This window comes from Dendrobium catenatum, unplaced genomic scaffold, assembly GCF_001605985.2.
Source record: "Dendrobium catenatum unplaced genomic scaffold, ASM160598v2 fragScaff_scaffold_390, whole genome shotgun sequence".
In the NCBI taxonomy this organism is placed as follows: domain Eukaryota; kingdom Viridiplantae; phylum Streptophyta; class Magnoliopsida; order Asparagales; family Orchidaceae; genus Dendrobium; species Dendrobium catenatum.
The window spans coordinates 5,944,201-5,966,659 of record NW_021318852.1 but is presented as its reverse complement, the minus strand read 5'-3'; the positions used below and the strand labels follow the sequence as shown (position 1 = coordinate 5,966,659).

The window sequence follows — 22,459 nt, the reverse complement described above, 5'->3', positions numbered from 1 at the left end:
TCTTAATATAAGTCAAATCTAATATCTCTACTTTTCTAACCAGGTCATTAGAAGGATGACGTTTTATGTGACCAAACCATCTAAGGCGACTCTCTCTAATATTATCTTCCACTGGCGCTACTCCAACTTTTTCACGTATATGCTCATTTCGTATCCTATCTCTAAGGGTAAAGCCACTCATCCACCTGAGCATCCTCATCTTTGCAACACTTAACTTAGTATTATGCTTCTCTTTTAATAGCTAACATTCGGCACCATAAAGCATTACAGGTCTCACCACCATCATATAGAATTTTCCCTTAAATTTGAGGGGGGGTTTTCTATCACACAACAAGCCCGATGCAATCCTCCATTTCAACCATCCAACTTGAATTCTGCTGATAATATCCCCCATCCATTTCACCATCACTTTGAATAATAGATCCAAGATATCTCAAAATGTGTACTATTATTAATGACTTGCTCGTCAAAGTCACAATCCTTTCATTAGGTCTATTACTACTTAAATTACACTCCATATATTCAGTTTTAGATCTACTGAAGTGAAAACCTTTAGATTCTAAGGTTCACCTCCATAATTCAAGTTTACCTTAAACTCCCTCTCTAGTCAAGAAGAATATCATCAGCGAAAAGCATACACCAAGGTACATCCTCTTGCAAATGTCTATTGAGAACATCCATGACGAAAGCAAAAAAGATATGGGCTTAAGGCTCATCCTTGATGTAATCCTATCGAAATAGAAATATACTTAGTCAAATCACCTTGTATTTGAACACAAGTAATACCTCATGCATACAAATCTTTAATGATTTGAATATAAGCGTTATTAACTCTCTTTTTTTTAGTAGGTGGCATCCCCTACTTAAGCGTTATTAACTCCTTTCCTTTCAAGAACTCTCCATAACCAATCTTTAAGGGATATTAACATCTAAAATTAATCAATGATTATGGTTATTAGTCATCAATAACTAATGCTCATCTCATCGGTTGTTTATTTTCCCCTCCTATCAATAGAATGACCAAACCTATTGCACATTATAACCTGATTTCTATGTTTCCAATTGGCAATCACGCAACACCTATCCTCGTATTAAAAGAATGATGAAGCAAGCAACCCATTGTCGCCCAGTTTTTAACGTTCTTTATCAACCATCATCTAATGATGTCTAATATATGTCAGTCACTAACATATAGTATCGGTTAGTCATTGACTTCCATCTTAATTGTAACTCGCTCAAAATAATGCATGTGCATGAGTAGTGAGTGAAATAAGACCACATAGTAAATACAAAATCAGTATACACAAACTATAATAACCCACATAACAAAGGGCATGGAACAAACTTCCACAAGCTACAACAAAATTTAAAAAAAAAAAAACAAAACTAATATTAAAACTACAAAAAATAGCTTCTTAAGTAGCTTTTACATCAATAAAGTACAACATAGAATGTATTTCTAGTTTTGAAGCATTGTGATTTATAAATATTTGAATGAATGCTAAGGGATTCAATGAGTTTCTATTTAAGAACTCAAAATTTTTTGAAGTCAAAATATCATAGAGATTTATAGGAATGATGAATACAATAAAATGAATAAAAAAATCTTTCACGTATAAAACATTACTAGAGTGCAAATTATACAATCCTTAAATATCATCTTAAATTTTGTGTGACCTCCATATTTTTTTATAAATCTAAAATCATTTCTTATAGTTCTTAAAATTTCATTGTACGTTTTACGAGGTCACATCAACATATAAAAGGGACAATAAATATAATTTACAGTTATTATAGATAACCTCCGGTCTATTGTTCAAAGTGAATGTGTAATAGATAGGGATATTATTAGTAGATTTCAAGTTGGATGGCTAAAGTGGAGGAATGCATTGAGCATGTTGTGTGATAGAAAAGTGCCCTCAAACTTAAAGAAAATTTCTATAAGATAGTGGTGAGACCAGCAATGTTTTATGACGCAGAATGTTGGTCATTAGAAGAGAAGCATAAAATTAAGTTAAGCGTTGTAGAGATGAAGATGCTCAGGTGGATGAGTGGCTTCACTCTTATGGATAGAATGCGAAACTAGTATATTCGTGAAAAGGTTGGAGTAGCTCTAGTGGCACATAAGATTAGAGAGAGCCGTCTTAGATGATTTGGTCACATAAAATGTTGGTCTTCTGATGTCCCGATTGGGCGAGTATATATATTAGATTTGGTATATGTTAAAAAAGATAGAGGTAGATCTAAAAGAATTGGTGTCACAACCAAATCCAACCAGGACATACCCTATCGTGTTGAGCTGTTATAGGAAAATATCAAGATCTAATTTTGAAATATTTCATATTCTCTTCCAATATCATTTTAAATAAACTAAAGGCTATAGAGCTACTAAATACTAAAGATAAACTCATCCACAATATTTCTTTCATCTCATCAAAATATATCTACACTATGGTACATGACTACACACAGAAAGTATAAAACTGAATAATAAACTAGTCATGATTGTACAAAAATTAAAACAGATAAATACTTATAATCTCAAATTAAATCCTAAACTACTAATCAATCATCTCTTTCCCCTTTCTAGATCTTGAAAATCACAAGCAAACCACGGTGAGCTACAACAGCTCAACAAGTCATACAAATTAATCTAAATTTTTAAATTCTTTTATTAAATATTTTGTTGAATATTTAAAAGCTGTTAAAAATAGTCTAATAAATTACTATACTAAGAAATATAATCGGAGCATAAGACTTATCCAATTATTTAAATTACCATATTGGATAGATAAATAAATTGCAATTTATATCATACAGTAGTTCATATCATATTTCACGGACCCATATAGAATTTAAAAGAATTCTGATCCCTTATGACTCCCTTTTTGTACTTATAGAACCAGAATATATCTGTATGGACCATAATATAGCTTGTAGCCACCAGAATGTACCTTATAGGCATAAGAATATTCCCTGATACAAATAAAATCTTAAAAGATTTTGGCCCATTCTAGCTCTCAAAAGATAAAATTTATTAGCATATGCGCATATATCATCACATATAGCAATTAAAGTGTAATTGAGCATGTGTCAAAATTGCATAGTTTTTTATAATGATAGGTAATAAAAAATCCTACTAGAAAAAATACAAATTTTTATAAAAAAAATTAAATTATTAAGGATTGTGTAAAATAATATTTTAAAACTCTATCGTACTACAACACTATTTTTTAGAGTTCATATAATTTTTTATTCAATAAAATCCTACAAATTTTAAAACACCCATTATAAATTTTTTTGAAAATATTTAAAATGTGTATAATCATAATCTCTATAATATATAAAAAGTTACGTGGTGAAACTTTTATCAATGTAAAGTTATCAGCATTTTTGCTAACTGAAATAAAAATTTGATTGAAAAATTATATAGAAACATCATATTTTTAAAAACTGAGATAGGTGTAATGTGACATACCTCTATCTGTAAAATATTTTGAACTGGGCCGACGGACAAAACGATAAAAAATGGCTAAAAATCCTTTTTTCTCTCCAAATCCTTTTCTTGCAGCTTTTTCCAATAAGGTCAAAACAGATCAATCCAGATACTGAATCTGCATGTGTCACACTTGGTTAGAAAATATTAGAAATGATCTTTTTTATCATATCTAAATGTGAATTTGACTCTTAACAAGACACAACGAAGAAAAAGAATTTATATAGCCGACTCACATAGTGGGATAAAGACTTATTATTGTTGTTGTATAAATAATCTAAAGAATGAATATATATAACTAAACTAAACAATATTTTGAATTGGTATTGCTAAAAGCTAAGACTAAGTGCTAAAATATTTTAATATTTATGATACTTGAGCTGTGATTATCAAGTAGAGTAATATATTATCCCAAACACACTTAAAATATAAATTAAAAAGCTTAGAGCTATGTTGTGCATTCTTAAACTCTCATTAATGAATATGTCAACTTCAATTCTAAATGCACAACCTTGAATGAATATGACCTAATCCTTAAGTAACTCAAATTTGAAAATGAAGCTCATCAACCCATTGAGCTCTTTGGAATTATATTTGCTTAAACAGTTAAACTTTGATTACTTATTACTGTAATTTAGTATTATAATCATTCATCAAAACTAATTAGATCAATTTAATGTTTTTATGATTTATATTATTTGGTTAAAAAATATTTTTCTAATTTTTTCTAATTTTAATTTTCTTCTCAACCATAAAAGAATAAAAAAAAAACTAAAATTGGATCAACTTTTGGCTCATGGTTAGGAGAAATTATTCTGTGCAGATGTCGAACGCTGTCCAAAGACCAATCGGAATGGTCAGGGGGTGACGTGATGCATTCTAGTTGGTCTCTGAATGATAAACTGCGTTCGGTGTCCGCACAGAATAATTTCTACATGTTGAGAGCTTGGTTTCAAGTCATTGAACTTGAATCAACTAGAGGAAGGTAGAGGTGTCAAAATAGGTTAATAGGTCGGGTTCCAGTTCAGTCCAAAATCAAAATAAACTTGATCTGAATATAGTCAACCCAAGTCTGACATGTTTAATAAATGGGTAAAAAACTAGACTCAAACTAGACCCAAAAAACTATTTTGATTAAAAAAATTTATAACATGTTGACTATAGAATTTATGTTAGTTGAATAAAAATAAGAAGAGCATACCATCTAGCAAAAAAATTTACGGAAAAAATTAAATGACACACTTTGGAGTCAAAGTTGAAACCTAGCTGCCAATTAAACGAATCTAATTTATAGACTCGAACCCGACTCATTTATTAAATTGGTTATGTTTTATTTTTCATGTTGGGTCCAGGTTAGCTTGCATTTACTGACATCCTGGGAGCACAAATATAAATATATAATAGTATATATAATTAAATTTTTATATATTTATATACTCTAATATTTAAGTTTTATATTTACTTAAATAATGCACTTATCTATAAACAATATTAAAATATTATTAATATTAATTTACTTAAAGTAAAATATATCTTTTTACATATAAATTTTGATATGATTTAATTATTAGAGCGTTTTATAAAAAAATATGAAGATTTAGATATTAGATATATAAATAAAGAAAATAATTTATAATATATTTGAATTAGATGACTTTGTCAAAAAAATATTTAAAAATAAATTAATTAATGTGGGTGGGGAGAGAAAACTTTCAATTATATATTTATTTATTTTCATTATAGAAACATTTAAATTTAATTTCAAAACTGCCATTGTTGGAAGCGAGCAGACCGGAGAGGCCAATGCACAAAGAGGCCCATTCCCACCGTCTCCATCTTCGCTGCCACTATGAGATGTCTGATCTCTCTAAACTAAATACCCAAACGAAATCACGTCAGTGAAACACTTCAATCCTCGTCCTCGCCAGCTCTAAAGAAGCCTCGCGGAGGTATGAACCTGCGAGATCTGAGCTCCAGCTTGCGATTTGATTTTTTTTTTTTTTTTTTTATAGATAGGGTTCTTGTTCATAGATCCTTACTTCTTAATGGAATGGTGTGCTTATTGTTGATGGTTTAAATCAGTTTTGGTTTCCGTGACTGTTTTGATGAACCATTCCAGTGATGATTTAGCTGTACTGTTCTTATGGAACATAATGGTCTTTTTTTTTTTTTTAATTGTTGCTATAGATATTGGATTCAGAGTGTGTTTGGTTCCCAAAGTTTGGTGGATTTTGACAGCTTTCGTTCTTATAGATAAATGGTCTTCTCTAATAATAAATTTACAAAAATAGGATTTAACGTTAGGTGGAATTAGACTGCAATTAGTTAAGCCAGATTAATTCCCTAAATCTCATTAAATCCTGGTTTGTGTAAATATGATATGAAGCATGATTTGCTGAATTCAATTCTAAATCCTGGATTTATTAATAAATCAGACTAGCAGCAGGATTTGGAGATTCCTCCAAAAGAGGAGCATTAACCTCATTACTCGACACATCTTTCTCCAACCCCTTATTAGTAGAATTAGCTCCATGTTCTTGCAAAGAATAGTTAGCACCAAGATCATTATTAGAGGCATTTTCAGCAAAATATTGTTTGATAGGTATCCTTTACAAACCATCTTTAACCAATGCAACATCAACTTCCACATCCACAACTTGATTATCCTCCGTGAGAGGTTGAGGAACAATTTTCTTTAAACTAGGATGCAACACAAAACATTTTGATTTAATATGCCCGTGAATTTTTTTATGAGACATAAAGGAGGAAATTTTTATAACGCCACTTTTTTAGCATACCTGTATTTTTCATAACCTGGCCAAAGTTTCTTAGGAAGTTTGGCAGACACTTCCAACTCAACGAGGAATCGTGGAAAAACGGGGCAGGATGAAGATGTAGTTGCATGATCAATTTGCAATATATGACCAAATATTAAAGCAACAACAACAAGAATGTGATAATTAATCAAGTGAATCTGCATATTAGGTAAAGATAACCAAATACGAATAATTGGTGTTTCTTCGGTCATGTCAAAAATGAAGTCCATTTTAATAAACACATTTGGTAGTCATTAAGATAATAAGATCTTATATAAAAGATTGTATTGTAATCAAGATCATTCGTTAGTAAGCACGTGTTTTACATCAAGTAAACCAATTGAATGTTGCTGATGCAACCTAAGTTTTTAAATCAATTAAGAGAACACTATGTATGCAAATAAAACACTTCCTTTCGATAACACATAAAAAAACACCAAATGATGAAAACTTAATAAAAAACTAATGTGGAAAATTTGTTAGGAAGTTGCCTAAAAAATAATATATAACAAAACACATAAACAATAAACCCTCTGAATAACCACAAATGATCACCTCACGTATAAACATAGAATATGAAAAGGTGCTCAAAGGAAATGACAAACCAATGATCCACCATTGAAATTATGATTCAACACAAGACTTTGCTCCTCCGGCAAATACCAAAAGAATAGGGCACATCACCACTCATGATAGTTTACAGAAAAAATATACACATGAAAGGAAAACCGTGTAGAGAAGAATAGAAAGAAGACCGAGACGAAGAAGTAGTGGGAAGGTCGAAGATAGCTCGCAAGCTTAGAAGAAACTCTCAGGTTTTTTTAATTGATCGCATTCCAAAACTTTTTTTTGCACAATGGAATTCAACCTCAATTTATAGGAGAAATAAAGGGGAATAGCATTTAATAGATCACATAAATGTGTCACCAAAATAGCCACTTAGAACAACCAAATTCATCTCACATTAAAACTTCCTACATAGGAATCAGCAAAGAGAAAATCGAGCAGCCATCAGCAGGAAAAACAAGAAGCCAGCAAGGAATCCAAACAGCTAATAGGAATCCAAATTTGTTTTATGATGGAATCCAAATTTATTTTATGAGCTTCATATTCAAGAAAAGTTTTATGATGGAATCCAAATTTGTTTGTTTAAGAGAAAATTTAGCAATCAAAGAGAACTTAAAGAAAGCTAATAAACTTTTTATTTCCTCATCAAAAATCAAAATAGCCTTCCTAAGGTAGAAGGAGAAAGATCCGACCAAAGAGGCCAAGGAGATGCATAGCCTGTTAATGCATGTTTGAAAGAACGAGCTACCTGAGGAGCCTTACAATCAGAACAACACACATTTTTTGTAGAAGGTCCTTCATCGAGCTCCTTTGCAAGCAATGAAGAATCTACCATGGCTAAAAAAGAAAACCTAGGGCACTGACAAACCCTAGGAGATGAAAACTATAAATCCACAACGGAAAAAAGAGAACTCCCAATACTGAGAAGATTTCAAAAGTGAAATTGAAAGCATTGAAGGTGAAAAGACTCAAGAATCACCACACCCTCCTTAAACCCATGTCATTGAACAAATTGTAATTTAGTACATATGGATTTGTTGTCCTAAGCTACATATGAAAGATATCATCACTGCGCCCTGCTTATCATGGGCATAAAAAATAAGCCAAATGGGGCTTAATTGGTGCGGTTATTGATGTCATCACAACACTAACATTTCGCCCTACCCAATGTAACTTAAGCTATGAATTACAAACACTTCAATAGTCTTTCTTCACTGTGTCATATATGCATACATATTGTTTGATCCAAGTTTGTCTGTGGTGACATCCGACCTTAATAGCAAAGAAATGATAATGAGAGAACTTGTGAAAAGAATGGAAAGAGAAGAGAAAAGTTATGTGGAAAAAGTACTTTACTAGCTTGAATGCTTCTTTATAAAGTGTAAAAAAAAGATTCAAAATGTTCCTTTTCACCTGTTATTTATAGGGATCCGAGAGTTACAGGAAAGATTACATAAAAAAGTGTAAAAAGAACAATAATTAATGACCCTAGTACGAATTGTCCTGAACACATTTCATGCTCTGTCTGACCTGGTGAATGGTCATATCTCTTATTTTGATCCCTATGCTTTGAGACTAGTTCCCCTATACTGAGTGCATAATAGCGAGTTAGAAGTAGGTAAGTCTTCTAGTGACGGCCGAACTAAAAGGTTGTGTTTGACGAGTGCTTCAAAGTCATTGGCGGCCTTTTTGATAGAGCTCTGGATTGTGTCGATGTGGAATGCGGGTCTATTCAATCTATAGAGGAAGTAGACTTCATGGTTGGCTGACTGTGATGGGGCAAGTTAGTACCCTCTTAAAATGATCCTTTTCTGCATTTTGGATGATGGATATTGTTGATGACATTCCATCTTAGGTAGCGGCAAGTGAATTTGGCGGGTGCTTCTCACTAATTAAGAGGCGAGTCCTGATCTATGTGATCCATGTGAATCCCTGGCTTTCCTATGGAAGGTGACTCACCTTTGACTATTAGGCTGAGTTGGGGATTATAACTCTATGACGAGTCCTCATTGTCGAGATCCTTGAGGTACAACTTTACTTGTTTTGGCGGCAACTATCTGTTAAATATATCTACATACATACATGTATACATACACTCACATATGCCTAGAATCAGATATAATTAGGACATGCCTAATGCATCCAAGCACCACAACATGGTCGAGCAGTGTGGTGACGTTGAAGCCCTTTTCTCTTAATGAGCTACTTTATTAAACTAAATTTTATATTGATGATGTTAAAAGTTCTATTGAAGAACATATTGCCATGAATGTTTATCTAATTGGGGGTACATCAATGTGCTCTTATTCTTGTACATTTGAAGATTAAATAATATTCTTTTAGCATTTTATTGGGATAATATAATATTGATGTGTTCGTTGCAATTAATTACATTGGCTAAAATATTAAAATATAATTGTAATTAAACTACTATTTTTTATTTGTTGGCCTTTAGCCTTTTAAAGTTATATATATGTTATAATTATATATTTTTAATATTTTATGTAGAAAATATAGTTGTTAAAGTTTTTATTAGACATTTTATATTAATCATTTATAAAAGAATATCATTTTCATTGCATGTCCTACTTTTAAAATTTTTTTGTCCTCATGTTTGTGTCTCGTGTCAGGGTTTGTGCTTCATAAAATCTAAGTATGTTGTAGCTTGTAATTTCTCACATTTAGGTTCTTGTGCATGAATGTTGGTTTTTAAATCTGATGCTTCACTGATTATACTCATAATTCAAATTAAAATTGAGTTATTACGATACTTCTTTCAATAAATGACAGAAATTTTCAATGTCTGCTTTGCCATTGGCAACTGCTGAATTATGTGATGCAAATCCACATCTGATCTTGAATGGCGAACTTCGTGCACTTCATCCAACCTTCCAAATCTATGGAAGGAGACAGGTTTTCTCCGGTCAAGTTGTGACTCTTAAGGTTTTTGAGGACAATGTTCTTGTGCGTGAGTTTCTTGAAGAGAAAGGAAATGGCAGAGTCTTAGTTGTAGATGGTGGTGGAAGCATGAGATGTGCCATATTAGGTGGCAATCCGGTTCAACAAGCTCAGAACAATGGGTGGTCTGGTATAGTCGTCAACGGCTGCATCAGGGATGTTGATGAGATCAATGGATGTGATATAGGTGTCAGAGCTCTGGCATCTCATCCTATGAAGGCTAATAAGAAAGGAATTGGAGAGAAACATGTTTCTTTGAACATTGCTGGAACCAGAATTTGTGATCGTGAGTGGCTTTATGCTGACACTGATGGTATTCTAATTTCAAGGTCAGAGTTAACTATTTGAAACTTTCATGTACCTATTGCATCTTCTTGTATCGCCGATCAATTATGCTCTAATCTTTCTTATCTGCCTGTTTAAACTTTGTATTGCTTCTTATGGATGGAATAATGTTGTACACTAATTTTGTGCTGATACAAAGTAGGGCCAGTTAATATAATTGGTTCTGATTGTTGGACTTCTGCTTCCTTAATATTTCATAAAAATAAGCTTCTAGATTTGAGACAGCTTTATTTAGGTTCAAGGGTGTGTTTAGAATAGTTTTTTAACATCTTCGTATCACAGATTTTTTTGATATTTTTGTTTGACTGTAAATTTTTTATTATTTTTAAATGATTTTTATTATGAGATGTAATTCTATACAATCAAATCTATCGAAATTTGATGGTTCTATGAAATTTGATCTCTTTTTTTTAAGATAAAAAGTACTATAACACTCACAATAACTTTCAAATATTTTATTTTTTCCATAACAATTCTACAACTAATCATGATAACTGTATGCATCCCAAACAAACCCTAAGTCAATAGTTCAAAAAATAAAGTTATATAAATGCAATTTTGGTTTAACACCAACGTAGAGCTTTGTAGCCTTACTAGTTTCAGAGGAAAAAAAATCTTTTTTTTTATAAATCTTGTTATCATATAAATAATGTTATTTGTTTGAGTTTTGATGATTTTGAAGAGCTTTGATGGTTTTGGCTGAATTTTAGTTGGGTTTCAGTAATTTCAATTGCTTCATTGGTTCAATAGGTTGGCAGTTTCAAATTGAAACACCATTGAAACTAGCGGTAATCTATCGATACAAAATTTTTGGCCGGTTTAAGTTCTCGATCTGAACCGATCAAACTTGTGTTTGGGCTGAAACTTGAAACCATAATCAAATTATGGTTAATCAGATTACACTATTTCTTCCTAGTTTAAATCAAATATTATCTTTCAGTATTTTGTTTATACAATTAAGTTTAATTAGTGATTTTATCTTGTCATTCATGAACTGCCCTCTGATCTCATTCATCATAGACAGTTAAGTTATGCTTTTTGGTGCAAATGAACCTATGTTACACATAGGGAATGTTTTATACTTGGTAGTGTATTGGTCCTTATTTGCTTGAAGTGTTCTAAAATTGCATTTAGAATGGTTTACTGTAATGGTTCACTAGGTTCATATGTAATGTATATTAAATCTTTTGACCATATTTTCTCGTGTGGGTTGTTCATATGAATTTAGTAAACAATGGGCTCGATATTGCTTGGTTCTATTTGTTTGAAAAGCGCTGCCAAACAGATCTCTCAAATTAGATTTAGATAGCAAAGATGAATGAGCATTTTAAATTACAAATTAGGAGGATTATTTGACGTATCTCTTGCACTGGCAGTCTTTTTACAGAGATCTAAGAAGAAACAATCAGGATTGTTGGATCCAATATTCATGAAAGAACGATCGATATTACTGAAATGCAAATTGAGCTGATCAAGAAAGAACGAGAGAGGAGAGTGATTAAGGTTTGGAGATTCTATTGAATGATTTTGGTTTATAAAGAACCTGGTGATTGAGGCCCGTTTGGGACGGCTTTCTTATTGCTTTTTAAAGGGCTTTTTAGTTCAAAAAATGAATTTTTTTACTAAAAAGCTGCTTTATGAAGCAGTAACAAAGCCGTCCCAAACGAAGTCTGAGCCATTGGATCGAGAAAATGCCAGTCAAATCAAGCTAAAAGATAATTTTATGAGAGAGAAACTGTCATAGAATCTAGAAAAAAAAATTGGGATAGAATTTTGGACAAAATTATAATTTTACATCATGCTCATGCTAAATTATAATTTTACATCATGTTCTAAAATTTTAATTCTATTTTTTAAGACATTATATTATTCCTTATGTAATAATATTCAATTAAAATAATGTTTTTTTAGGCGATCAAATGAGGCTCATCTCTTGGGCATCTTGACAAATTGTAGCTTTAGACGATTCAAGGTTTTGAGCGAGCTCAAGCTTAGTGAAAATCATCTTGTAGGCAATTCAAGTTGGTTCATATTCAATGACTTGATGAACCAGATTCAATCTGATCAACTTGACTCAAGTGAATATGAGTTTACATGTTAGTCAGTGACTAACAAATCCATTTCATTTCCTTCTATTTTTAGCTTCATTGAAGTAGAGCCAACTTATCAAAGTTATAACCAGTATGCCTGTTAAACTGTATTCTCTCTTAGTCATGGTTTTTAAGGTTTGGAACGACTTTTTTACTGCTTCTTAAAATAGCATTTTAATTAAAAAATTAAAATTTTTGTTCTAGAAAGCATTAAGAAAGTCGCTTTAAAAAACAGGAAGAAAGTCGTCACAAACGAAACCTTAGTTTTTTCTTGCATGAATTTTTTTTTTTTTCTTAGTAGGTATTTCTGTTTGATTAACTGTGTTGTTCTCATATCCCTCTGTTGGCATAGCTTAATTAGCAAATTTAGGTACGGCATGCATAATGTTTTTTCCTGAGAACTGTTTGAAAAAACTTCAATTTTTTTTTTTCTTTTGGAAAGTATTAAAAAAAAACTTGTAATTAATATTTCAAACTATATTACGCATATTATAATCTTATGCTTTATGATTGATACGGCTTTTCATATCTCATTCAATCATGTCATGGGATGATTTTCTTAATGCTTCTTAGAACAATTTTTTAATATAAAATTTTTTTAAACTAAAATTTTTTTACTAGAAAACTGCTTTAGAAAACAATAAACAAACTATCTCAAATGAAGTCTTTGTTTCAAATTTTTTTGTTATTGTTTTCATTTTATTATATTTTTAATTTACTAGTTCTATTTTCTTAATATTCACCTCTTATCTAGTTATTATAATTTATAATTTTTTTTCATTACACTTTTTTAATGGTTGATACTATTTCTTATGTTCTCCATATCCACTTTAAATAGGTCAAATTTTAATAAAATTTAAATCTTCATTTATTTTGCATGTTATTCCAAATATTTAAATGTAAATTTGATTCTTAACATAACACAATGGAGAAAAAAGATTCAAGTACCCGATCTCATGTTATGAGATAAAGGCTTTAAGAGCATAGATGATTAGATTTTTCTCTTTTTCTTTCAATATTCTTAGCAAATATCTTTCCATATTTGAACATCATAACATATAAAGAGTCCATTCTGCTATGCTTTGTGTCTTTCTCACAAATTAAGAAGATTACTCAAGTGAGAAACCAGCTGTAGCATGTGTAGAACAAGAGAAATTATTACATGCGGTTACTAGACCGTTCAGAAGCGAATCAGGATGCGCCATATCATCCAGTACTTAGTATTACACAGTAAAATGATGACATGACGCACGTATTAATTTCTCGTAAAACAATGTAGAGTTCTTAAAAAAATCTTTACTGAGTAGGAAGCACTACCTATTATTTAATGTGATGTGATGGTGGAATGATAATTAGAAATATATGTGCTAAGTTATTGATGATAAAATTTTCAGGCATGCATTGACAGACTCCACAATATCATGGCAGCACAGAAAACTCCACTTACAGAACATTCAGTGCTGCATTATTTTGTTTTTTATAATATGAAACTTGCAGAAACTTCCTGTAAGTGTTTATATGATTGTGATAGTGGTGAGTCCATTTTCTCTCTAATATTGCTTGATAACACTAATTAGAAAAAGACAGAAAGAAATACAATAATATCTCATTGATGCTCTTTATCTAGGATAAATTATTTTGTGCGGATATGAATGTTGTCCGAAGGCGAATTAGAACGTGTCGCCTCTCTTTTTTTTACCGCGATTGTATTATGTTGTGTGTCGGGTGACGTGGCGCGTTCTAATTCGCCTCCGAACGGTCTGGTGTCCACACATAATAATTTTTTCTTATCTATAGGTGTAAACGAGTCTAGCTAGAACTTTTTTTTACGAGTTAGAATCAGTTTACTTATTATGGAGAAAACATAATTATGATTCAAGTCAGTATTATAATAAAATGATAAAAAAGTGAGAAAATGGAAGGAAAAATAATAAAGAATCACTTAATATAAGAAAGCAAGATATATATTTTAAATTTGACTTGTTAGCTTGTGGAGTTTGGTTCACAAGCCATATATTGAGCAGAGCTTGAGCCGGCTCTCGAGTTAACTTTACTCACTTAGACCTCGAGTTGATGATGACATATTTTTTAATATATTTTTATGTGTTTGTTGGTACTACAAGGTCTAATGTTGAGTCAAATGTGAATTAAATTATATTTAGCTTGAATAAAAATTTTTGATTTGTATTTGACTTAAAATCAATTTTAAATTAAAATTAAGTTGATTTTGAGCTGATTAAGCTTGGAATCATTTGATTTTGAGTCAAATTAAAATTGATTTTTACCCCTTATATTTTAAAAATTAATTCAATCTTTATATTTTATAAAATATGTTCAAAACAATGCTGAAATGAATTATAAAATCATATTTAAAACTTATTGTCATCCATTGAAAATTATGAAGCCATAATAATCCCATGGAAGGATTAGAGTTTCGTTTGGGACAGCTTTTGTACTGCTTCCTAAATGACTTTTCAGTATAAAATTTTATAATTAAAAAAAAAATTGTATTAGAAAGCTGTTTTAAAAAGCAACAAAAAAACAGTCTCAAACAAAACCTAAGTATACAAGACTTTCGCTTCCGTGTATTATGGCAAGGAACTTATGACATGTCACCTTCTAAAGTTTATTTTTCTTATTAAATTCATCTCATTGTAGCCAGCTAGCTACATTCTGAAGCTAAGTATCTGCTCTCAGAAGGGGCATTTCCTTGTGGGATCTCTATTCCTTTTCATCTTCCCACTACTTCTCCACCACCCTTTCTTTTGTGATAAGGAAAGGCAGATACTTACCAAGCAAATCAATGGGGCTGCTGAATTGTTTAATAAGAGAGGTTCATTTGGTTGCTTTTGTTGCTATTTTCTATTGGAAGAATGTGAAGGTGGAAAGGATTCTCACTAGCTTTCAGTGTGGAGTGCTTAATGTTATCACATGAAAAAGTTAAAGTAGAGAAGCTTAGTGGAATATCAATGTCTTATATGTTTGAGGGGGGTTGAATACTTTTCTTTGCTCATTTAGTCTGTCTCTCTCTTTGTGGTTAAAAAGTAGATGGAATCCAATGGTCCTCTTCATCAAACTTTCTCTCATTTGAAAAAGGGGATATGGACTCTCTTTTTCTCCCCCTCATCAAGTAGAAATGCATGATTATATGCTAAATTTGTTCAAGTTTGAGGGATATGTGGATTCTAAGCGGTGGCGTCGGCAACATTACTAGTTTGAACCTGGTTCACTAACTTATCTGATCAGGAGGCTTAGTTTACTCTTTAAAGCCTCTTTATTTTTCACTTAAGATCGGAACATTTACAAAAACAGAAGGGAGAAATAGTCAAGACTACGTAAAAAGAGATATTGTTGGTGCATGCATGTCGAAGCTTTAGGGAAATTGTCAAGGACGTGTTTGACTCCCTGTCCATATTTGTCCAACTTGCAAAAAATATAAAATAGAATGATATTTTAAGAAATTTTTATTATATTATCTCCTATTAAAAAAAGAATCATCGTGAATATATCATTATTTCATGAAAATTTTCAAACAATCAACTTTTCATTGAACTTTATGAGAAGTTTGCTCCTATCTTTTGAGATTGTCTAACCATTCTCCATGAAGGTTCTTTTAAGCTTATAAACTAATTAGTTTTAGGAGAATTTCTAGTGATCTAGATGAAGGTTTTTAGTTTGCCCTCACCCATTTTGGCTATAAATATGAGTCTATTTGTTGCTCATGATAAAGAATGAAACCAAAGTTTTATATTTTTTTTCTTTTCTTGACCATTTCCCCACCAAAGCTAAACTATAATTTATCTTGAATTTACTTTAAAATTAGTGCAATACAAATTTTTTAAGGTTTTTGTGTACACTATTTTTTATATAAATTAATTATTTAAGAGGATTGGGGTTTGGGAGTGCCCTTCCCATGAATCAAAGAAAGGATTGGTGGACATAAATCTAACAAGTTCAGTAATTAAACTTGCTTAATTATGGTAGAAGGTTTAGCTAATTTGCTCAAATACTAATTAAAAGTATTAATCAATCATTAATTCCTTTGATTAACTTCATTTTCTAATAATAATCTTTACTTATAAAATAAAATAAAATATTATTCTTATTTATAATAATTTAAAATTAGTATTTTATAAATCAATTATTTAAGGAAATGCAATTTAGTTTATTAAGGCATTGTGGTGGGGCAGAAAGAATTCCAATCCTAAATTATTATTATTTTTTCACAAAAATATCATAATATAAGAGTTTAGAAGATTTTAATATTCTTTTCAGCTATGTATTGTTATATTTTAATTAATATATAGAAATTAAATTGTTATATTATAATTAAAATAATATGAGTTGTTTTATAAATTAATATTTCTGCTCATAAAATTATTAAAGTATTGCATATTAATATATTAATTTTTGAAATATTTTTTTGTTATAGAGTAAAATATATTTTATAATTTTTTTATTCTATGAAAGTCAAAGAACAATCATGAGCATTATATATTTGTTAAAAAAAATAAAGTGATCAATCAAAATTTCTATGTGGGTGAGGTAGTACAGCAATTTCCTCAACAGTCACTTCGGATGAAAACGGCTCCGCGTCGTCCGAAAATCCACTTTTCCACTTTTTCCTTCGTTTTTCTCTCTCCTCAACTTTTTCTCTCTCTTCAAAATATCTCATTTCTATATATATCCAGACTGATCGTCCTGGACGATCGAGCTTCGTACCGGACGATCCATGAAGAGAATTATTTCGTCCAGACGAAAATCAAATATCGTCCCCGGCGAAGGGTTCTCTGACTTATTTTCGTCCAGACGATCCTGATTTCGTCCAAACGAACCATACAGCCAAACATGATTTTCTCTGCACAACCTGTACCGATCGTCCCGGACGATCCGACTTCGTCCGGACGAACCTGGAGCAAAAACTGATATTACAAACCCAACCCGATTGATTTTTGCAAACAGGTCAAAATCTCTAATCTGAACCTGACCCTATTCTGGTCGACTCAAACCCGAAATTGTTGTGTTGGATTCAAGTCAGGTTTTCAGGTCGTGTCCAATATTGACACCCCTACTTTCAACATTCCTCGTCGACAATCACTTTTTTTTTGTATATGTTAGTTACTGTATGGTCATTATCGCCCAATAATAATTTTGACATCTTAAGGTTTCATTTGGGATAGATTTTGACCACTACTTTTTCGGCCACTATTTTTTCGCTACTTTTAAAAAAAATTAGTTCTCTCTATTATGATTAAAATTCTAACCTGCAACGCAAGTCATAAGACTTACAAAAGCCTTGATGGCTGAGGTCAGTCTTTGCTTTTATTTTGCTTTGATGAAGAATTTATTCTCATTTTGTCTGAACTGATTTATGAAGAATTTATTCTTCATTCTTCTTTGATTGGTATTTCATTTTGCCTGATTTTTTTTTATTTTTTAATCATATTATTTAATATCATAATTTTATTATAAAAATAATAATAATGATCAAAGGAAAAAAAAAATTTGTAATAACATTTAGAATTATTTTCTTAATATTAAATTATATTAAACACATATTTTCATTACATCGATGTGGTGAATAAGTAAATATAAAAAATTAGTATATTAAGTATCAAAATATAAATATGATATAAATAATATTTAATTATTAAATTTTAAAAACAAAATTTGTTTAAATTATCTTCAAAAAGAGCTATAATCATTTAATGTTATTAAATTCATTTTTAATGTAATATAAATTATGATTAATTATTCTAATATTTTACAGTAAAGTGCTTGCATTTACATTTACCTTTGACCGTTGAACTCGTCCGTCGGCGGCGCCGTCGCCGCGCGCCGTACTTAACCCCACCGGTCACCTGCTCCCGTTTAGTCTGTCACCATCTTCCTCCTATATGGATAGTTGATTAATGGAATCTATCTGCTCCTACGTATAAAATAAAGTATCGAAAGAAAGTCTTTGCCGTTTGTTTTAGTTCAACAATTGCGAGAGAAAGAGAGTGAAGAACTTAGAATGGAGAAAGAAGACCTGAAGCCAAGAGTCTCTTCGTACTTTCTCTCTCTCAGCCTCTCTATATTTCCATTTCTACGCACTGGTTGTCATCTTCTTCCTCTTCTCTTCTTCTCTGGCAAGTTTCATCTTTTTCTCGTTGCGTTCTTCTCACCTGCTTGCTTTTCTGTATTTAAACTGTACTTCTGCTGGAAGCCATGCAAGAATTCTTTGGGAAGATGAAATGGGATTTGTTCTTCAAAACTTCTGAATTGAAAAGGAGCTTCATTTAGGTGAGATAGGTCATCTTCCTTCTTCTGCAAAGCTGGGGAGGAGTTTTGGGCTCGTTAGCGATGCGGACAAGGTGTTTGTCGTTTGTATTCTTATTTTCCCTGGTTCTTCTGTTGGCTTCGTTGGGCCAGGCCTGTGACTCTGGTGATTTGAGCGCGCTTCTGAGTTTCTCGGCCGGCCTAGACTCACCTATCCAAGGATGGGGAAGTAATTCTTCGTCGTCGTCTTCTGACTGCTGCAGCTGGCCTGGAGTCCGCTGCGATTCTCTGTTTTTCAATGGAAGAAGAGTGATTGGATTGGATCTAGCTCAAAAGCAGCTTCATGGTTCACTCTCAGATAGTCTTGCCGGCCTTGATCATATCCTAAATCTCAATCTATCGTTCAATTTTCTTCGTGGTTCTGTCCCAGCCAAGCTTTTTCTTCTCACTCAATTGGAGTTTCTTGATCTTAGCATGAACGAGCTTTCTGGATCCTTTCCACCTGAGATAGGCCTTCCATCTATCAAAAGTTTCAACATTTCAAACAACTTGTTTAACGGCACCCTTCCAAGCTTCTCCAGTTCTGTAGAACTCATGGCTTTGGATGTCAGTAACAATACTTTTTCTGGTCCGATTAAAGCAGATATTTGTGGTTCATCTTCTCAGATACAAAAACTCATCTTCTCAATGAACTATTTCTCAAATCAGTTTCCGGTGGGCTTTGGAAACTGCAGGTCCCTTGTTCAGCTCTCCCTTGATGTGAATGAAATTTCTGGGGGCTTGCCTGATGATTTGTTTACTTTGAAATCTTTGAAATATCTGCATTTGCAACAGAATACCCTATCTGGTTCATTAAGTGAAAGATTTGGTAATCTCTCTAGCCTTGTTCAGGTGGATCTCTCTGTGAACAATTTCATAGGATTTATTCCCAATGTCTTTGATAAACTCAGCAATTTGGAGTCATTTTCTGCCCAGACTAATGGCTTCAATGGTACTTTGCCAAGTTCTTTTTCCAACTTGGCAAATCTTAGAGTGCTTAATCTTAGGAATAACTCCCTGAGTGGGGAGATAAATTTGAACTGTGCTTCTATGTCTATGCTAAGCACCCTTGATTTGGGCTCAAATCATCTCACTGGCTTCATTCCCAAAAACCTCTCACAGTGTTCAAATCTAAACTCGTTAAATCTTGCTAAGAACAACCTGATAGGTGAAATTCCAAGCAGCTTCAAGCTCCTCAACTCGCTATTTTACTTATCACTCACTAACAACAGCCTCACCAATATAACCTCAGCATTGGAAACCCTACAGCATTGCAGTAACCTTACTATTTTGGTCCTGACACTGAATTTTCGTGGTGGTGAGACTATGCCAGTTGAAGGAATATATGGATTTACTAATATTAAGGTTCTTGTCATTGCAAACTGTGGTCTCTCTGGTTATATACCACCATGGTTGAGTAGAAGCACCAAGTTGAATATCTTGGATATATCATGGAATCTAATAAGCGGGTTGATTCCTCCATGGTTGGGGGTCTTTGATAATCTCTTTTATCTTGATATCTCAAATAATTCTCTTACCGGAGAAATTCCGGTCAGTTTCATGCAGCTGAAGAGCTTCATTCATGCCAATGCATCTACTCAAGCATCATCCATGCAGGATTTTCCGTTCTTCGTCAAGAGAAATGCTTCCGCAAAAGCTTTGCAATATAATAATTTTGACAACTTTCCAGCATCTTTGATTCTGAGTAACAACAAACTTGTTGGTCCTATTCTCCCGGGTTTTGGGAATCTCAAGATGCTCCTAGTCCTGGATTTGCACAAGAATAATTTGTCAGGGCCCATACCTAAGGAGCTTTCAGGCATGGCAAACTTGGAGAATTTAGATTTGTCTTACAACAATCTATCTGGAAATATACCAGATACACTGACAAAACTGAACTTCTTGTCCAGGTTTGATGTATCTTTCAATAATTTAGCTGGCCCCATTCCATCTGGTGGCCAATTCTCAACTTTCTCTAGTTCTGACTTCATAGGAAATCGGGATCTATGTGGCTTTCATCTATCTCCCTGCCAATCCAAAACACCTCCTCATCCTCAAAGCAGAAAACAGAAGAGCAAGGCTACGATTGTAGGAGTAGCAATTGGAATGGGAACAGGAATAGTTGTACTCCTTGTAATAATCTACTTGGCTGTAATAAGGTTTCTTTCTAGAAAGCAAGAAGAGAATGCAAAAGTGGTGGCTGACATTGATGGTAGCTCAGAAGCAGCTGGATCTAGATTGGTGCTTTTATTTCATAACAAAGATAACAAGGAGATAAGCATCCATGCTATTTTGAAATCTACCAACAACTTTGACCAAGCTTTTTTAATAGGGTGTGGAGGTTTTGGTTTGGTCTACAAAGCATCACTAGAAGATGGAAGAAAGATGGCCATCAAAAGGCTGTCAGGCGATTTTTATCAGATGGAAAGGGAATTTCAAGCTGAGGTAGAAGCTCTTTCCATGGCACAGCATGAAAATCTTGTTTTGCTTCAGGGTTATTGCAAGGTTGGCAAAGATAGGCTCTTGATCTATTCTTTTATGGAAAATGGAAGCTTGGATTACTGGCTTCATGAGAAAACCGATGGTGCCTCTATGTTATGTTGGTTGAAAAGACTTAAGATAGCTCAAGGAGCTGCTAGGGGACTGGCATATCTGCACCATTCATGCCAGCCAAATATAATACATCGAGATATTAAATCAAGTAATATTCTTCTGGATGAAAACTTTGAAGCTCATTTGGCTGATTTTGGGCTAGCAAGGCTCATATTACCCTATGATACACATGTTACTACTGACCTTGTTGGGACATTGGGCTACATCCCTCCAGAATATAGCCAAGCTTCAATAGCTACTTTCAAAGGTGATATCTATAGCTTTGGTGTAGTTCTTCTGGAACTGCTCACTGGTCGAAGACCTGTAGACATTAGCAAGCCAAAAGGAAGCAGGGAGTTGTTATTATGGGTGCTTGAGATGAATGAGAGAAGGGAAACTGAGGTGTTTGATCCTATTATATACCATAAGAATATCGAAAGGCAGCTTTTTCGAGCACTTGAGATTGCATGCCTTTGTGTCAGTGAATCACCAAAACTCAGGCCATCAACTCAGCAATTAGTTACATGGCTTGAAAACATTGGAAGTGAAGGATGTTAAGGTGAAGAACAACTGGTCTAAAGTTTAGTGTGTATGATAATTTGGCATCACAGATTTAGATACTTTGATTTTGTTTCTTTGGGAAATTTCTTGTGTCTGTTCCCCAAAATTAACAGTGGGAATAGTAAGGTTTAGTTTAGAAAAAGAAAAATTATTATGTGGATGTTGATGGTGAGGAAGATGAAAGCAGGTAATCAGGAGTTTTGTACAGAGCTGCAGATGCTATATGTTAGCTCCTGATTGATTGGGTGCATCTTTCGCATCTTCCTCATCCTCATATAATAATTTCTCTAAGAATGTTCTTCAGAGGTTCTATTGAAGGTCGTATATAGAATAGTGCTTGGTCTTTTTTCTGCATGTTTAAGAGATGAACTCTCTAGTGGAAAATGAAAAGAATATAAAGATATATGGCATGTATTTTGTAAGGTTTTGTTGTAATATTCACATTAATGATCCTGAATGCATAAGAATGATTTACATTTGATTTTTGGCAGTTTGCTGATAATACCACATTTCAAGAGCACCTTTCCATCTGCATTGTCTTACAGAATTTCCTGATAGTTTTCTTTGTAACTGAGCTCCAAGTAAAACTGATTTACTGGAGAATAATATTTCAGAAAGATGAATATAACATGAACAAAGAACTGTATGCAAGACTTCTGATGCTATGGCTGACAGCAATTTTATAAAGCAATAAAAAAGCAATCTCAAATGAAATCTAAGACTTCGTTTGGGAT

At 32.6% G+C, this 22,459-nt stretch overlaps 2 protein-coding genes across 2 annotated transcripts; both read left to right on the top strand.

Moving 5' to 3' along the window:
• The first annotated feature begins 5,262 nt into the window (after positions 1-5,262).
• On the top strand, positions 5,263-10,367 carry LOC110097557 (putative 4-hydroxy-4-methyl-2-oxoglutarate aldolase 1). Its single transcript, XM_020823998.2, has 2 exons — positions 5,263-5,445; positions 9,670-10,367. The coding sequence occupies exon 2, from the start codon at positions 9,679-9,681 to the stop codon at positions 10,183-10,185; it is 507 nt and encodes a 168-aa protein (XP_020679657.1). The 5' UTR covers positions 5,263-5,445; positions 9,670-9,678; the 3' UTR covers positions 10,186-10,367.
• A 7,666-nt stretch (positions 10,368-18,033) lies between these two features.
• Positions 18,034-22,255, top strand: LOC110097564 (phytosulfokine receptor 1). Its single transcript, XM_020824010.2, has one exon. The coding sequence runs from the start codon at positions 18,618-18,620 to the stop codon at positions 21,720-21,722; it is 3,105 nt and encodes a 1,034-aa protein (XP_020679669.1). The 5' UTR covers positions 18,034-18,617; the 3' UTR covers positions 21,723-22,255.
• The last annotated feature ends 204 nt before the right edge of the window (positions 22,256-22,459 follow it).

Excerpts from the sequence above, each read along its gene's own strand:
- LOC110097557 (XM_020823998.2), top strand. The coding sequence starts at position 9,679 with ATGTCTGCTTTGCCATTGGCAACTGCTGAATTATGTGATGCAAATCCA.
- LOC110097564 (XM_020824010.2), top strand. The coding sequence starts at position 18,618 with ATGCGGACAAGGTGTTTGTCGTTTGTATTCTTATTTTCCCTGGTTCTT.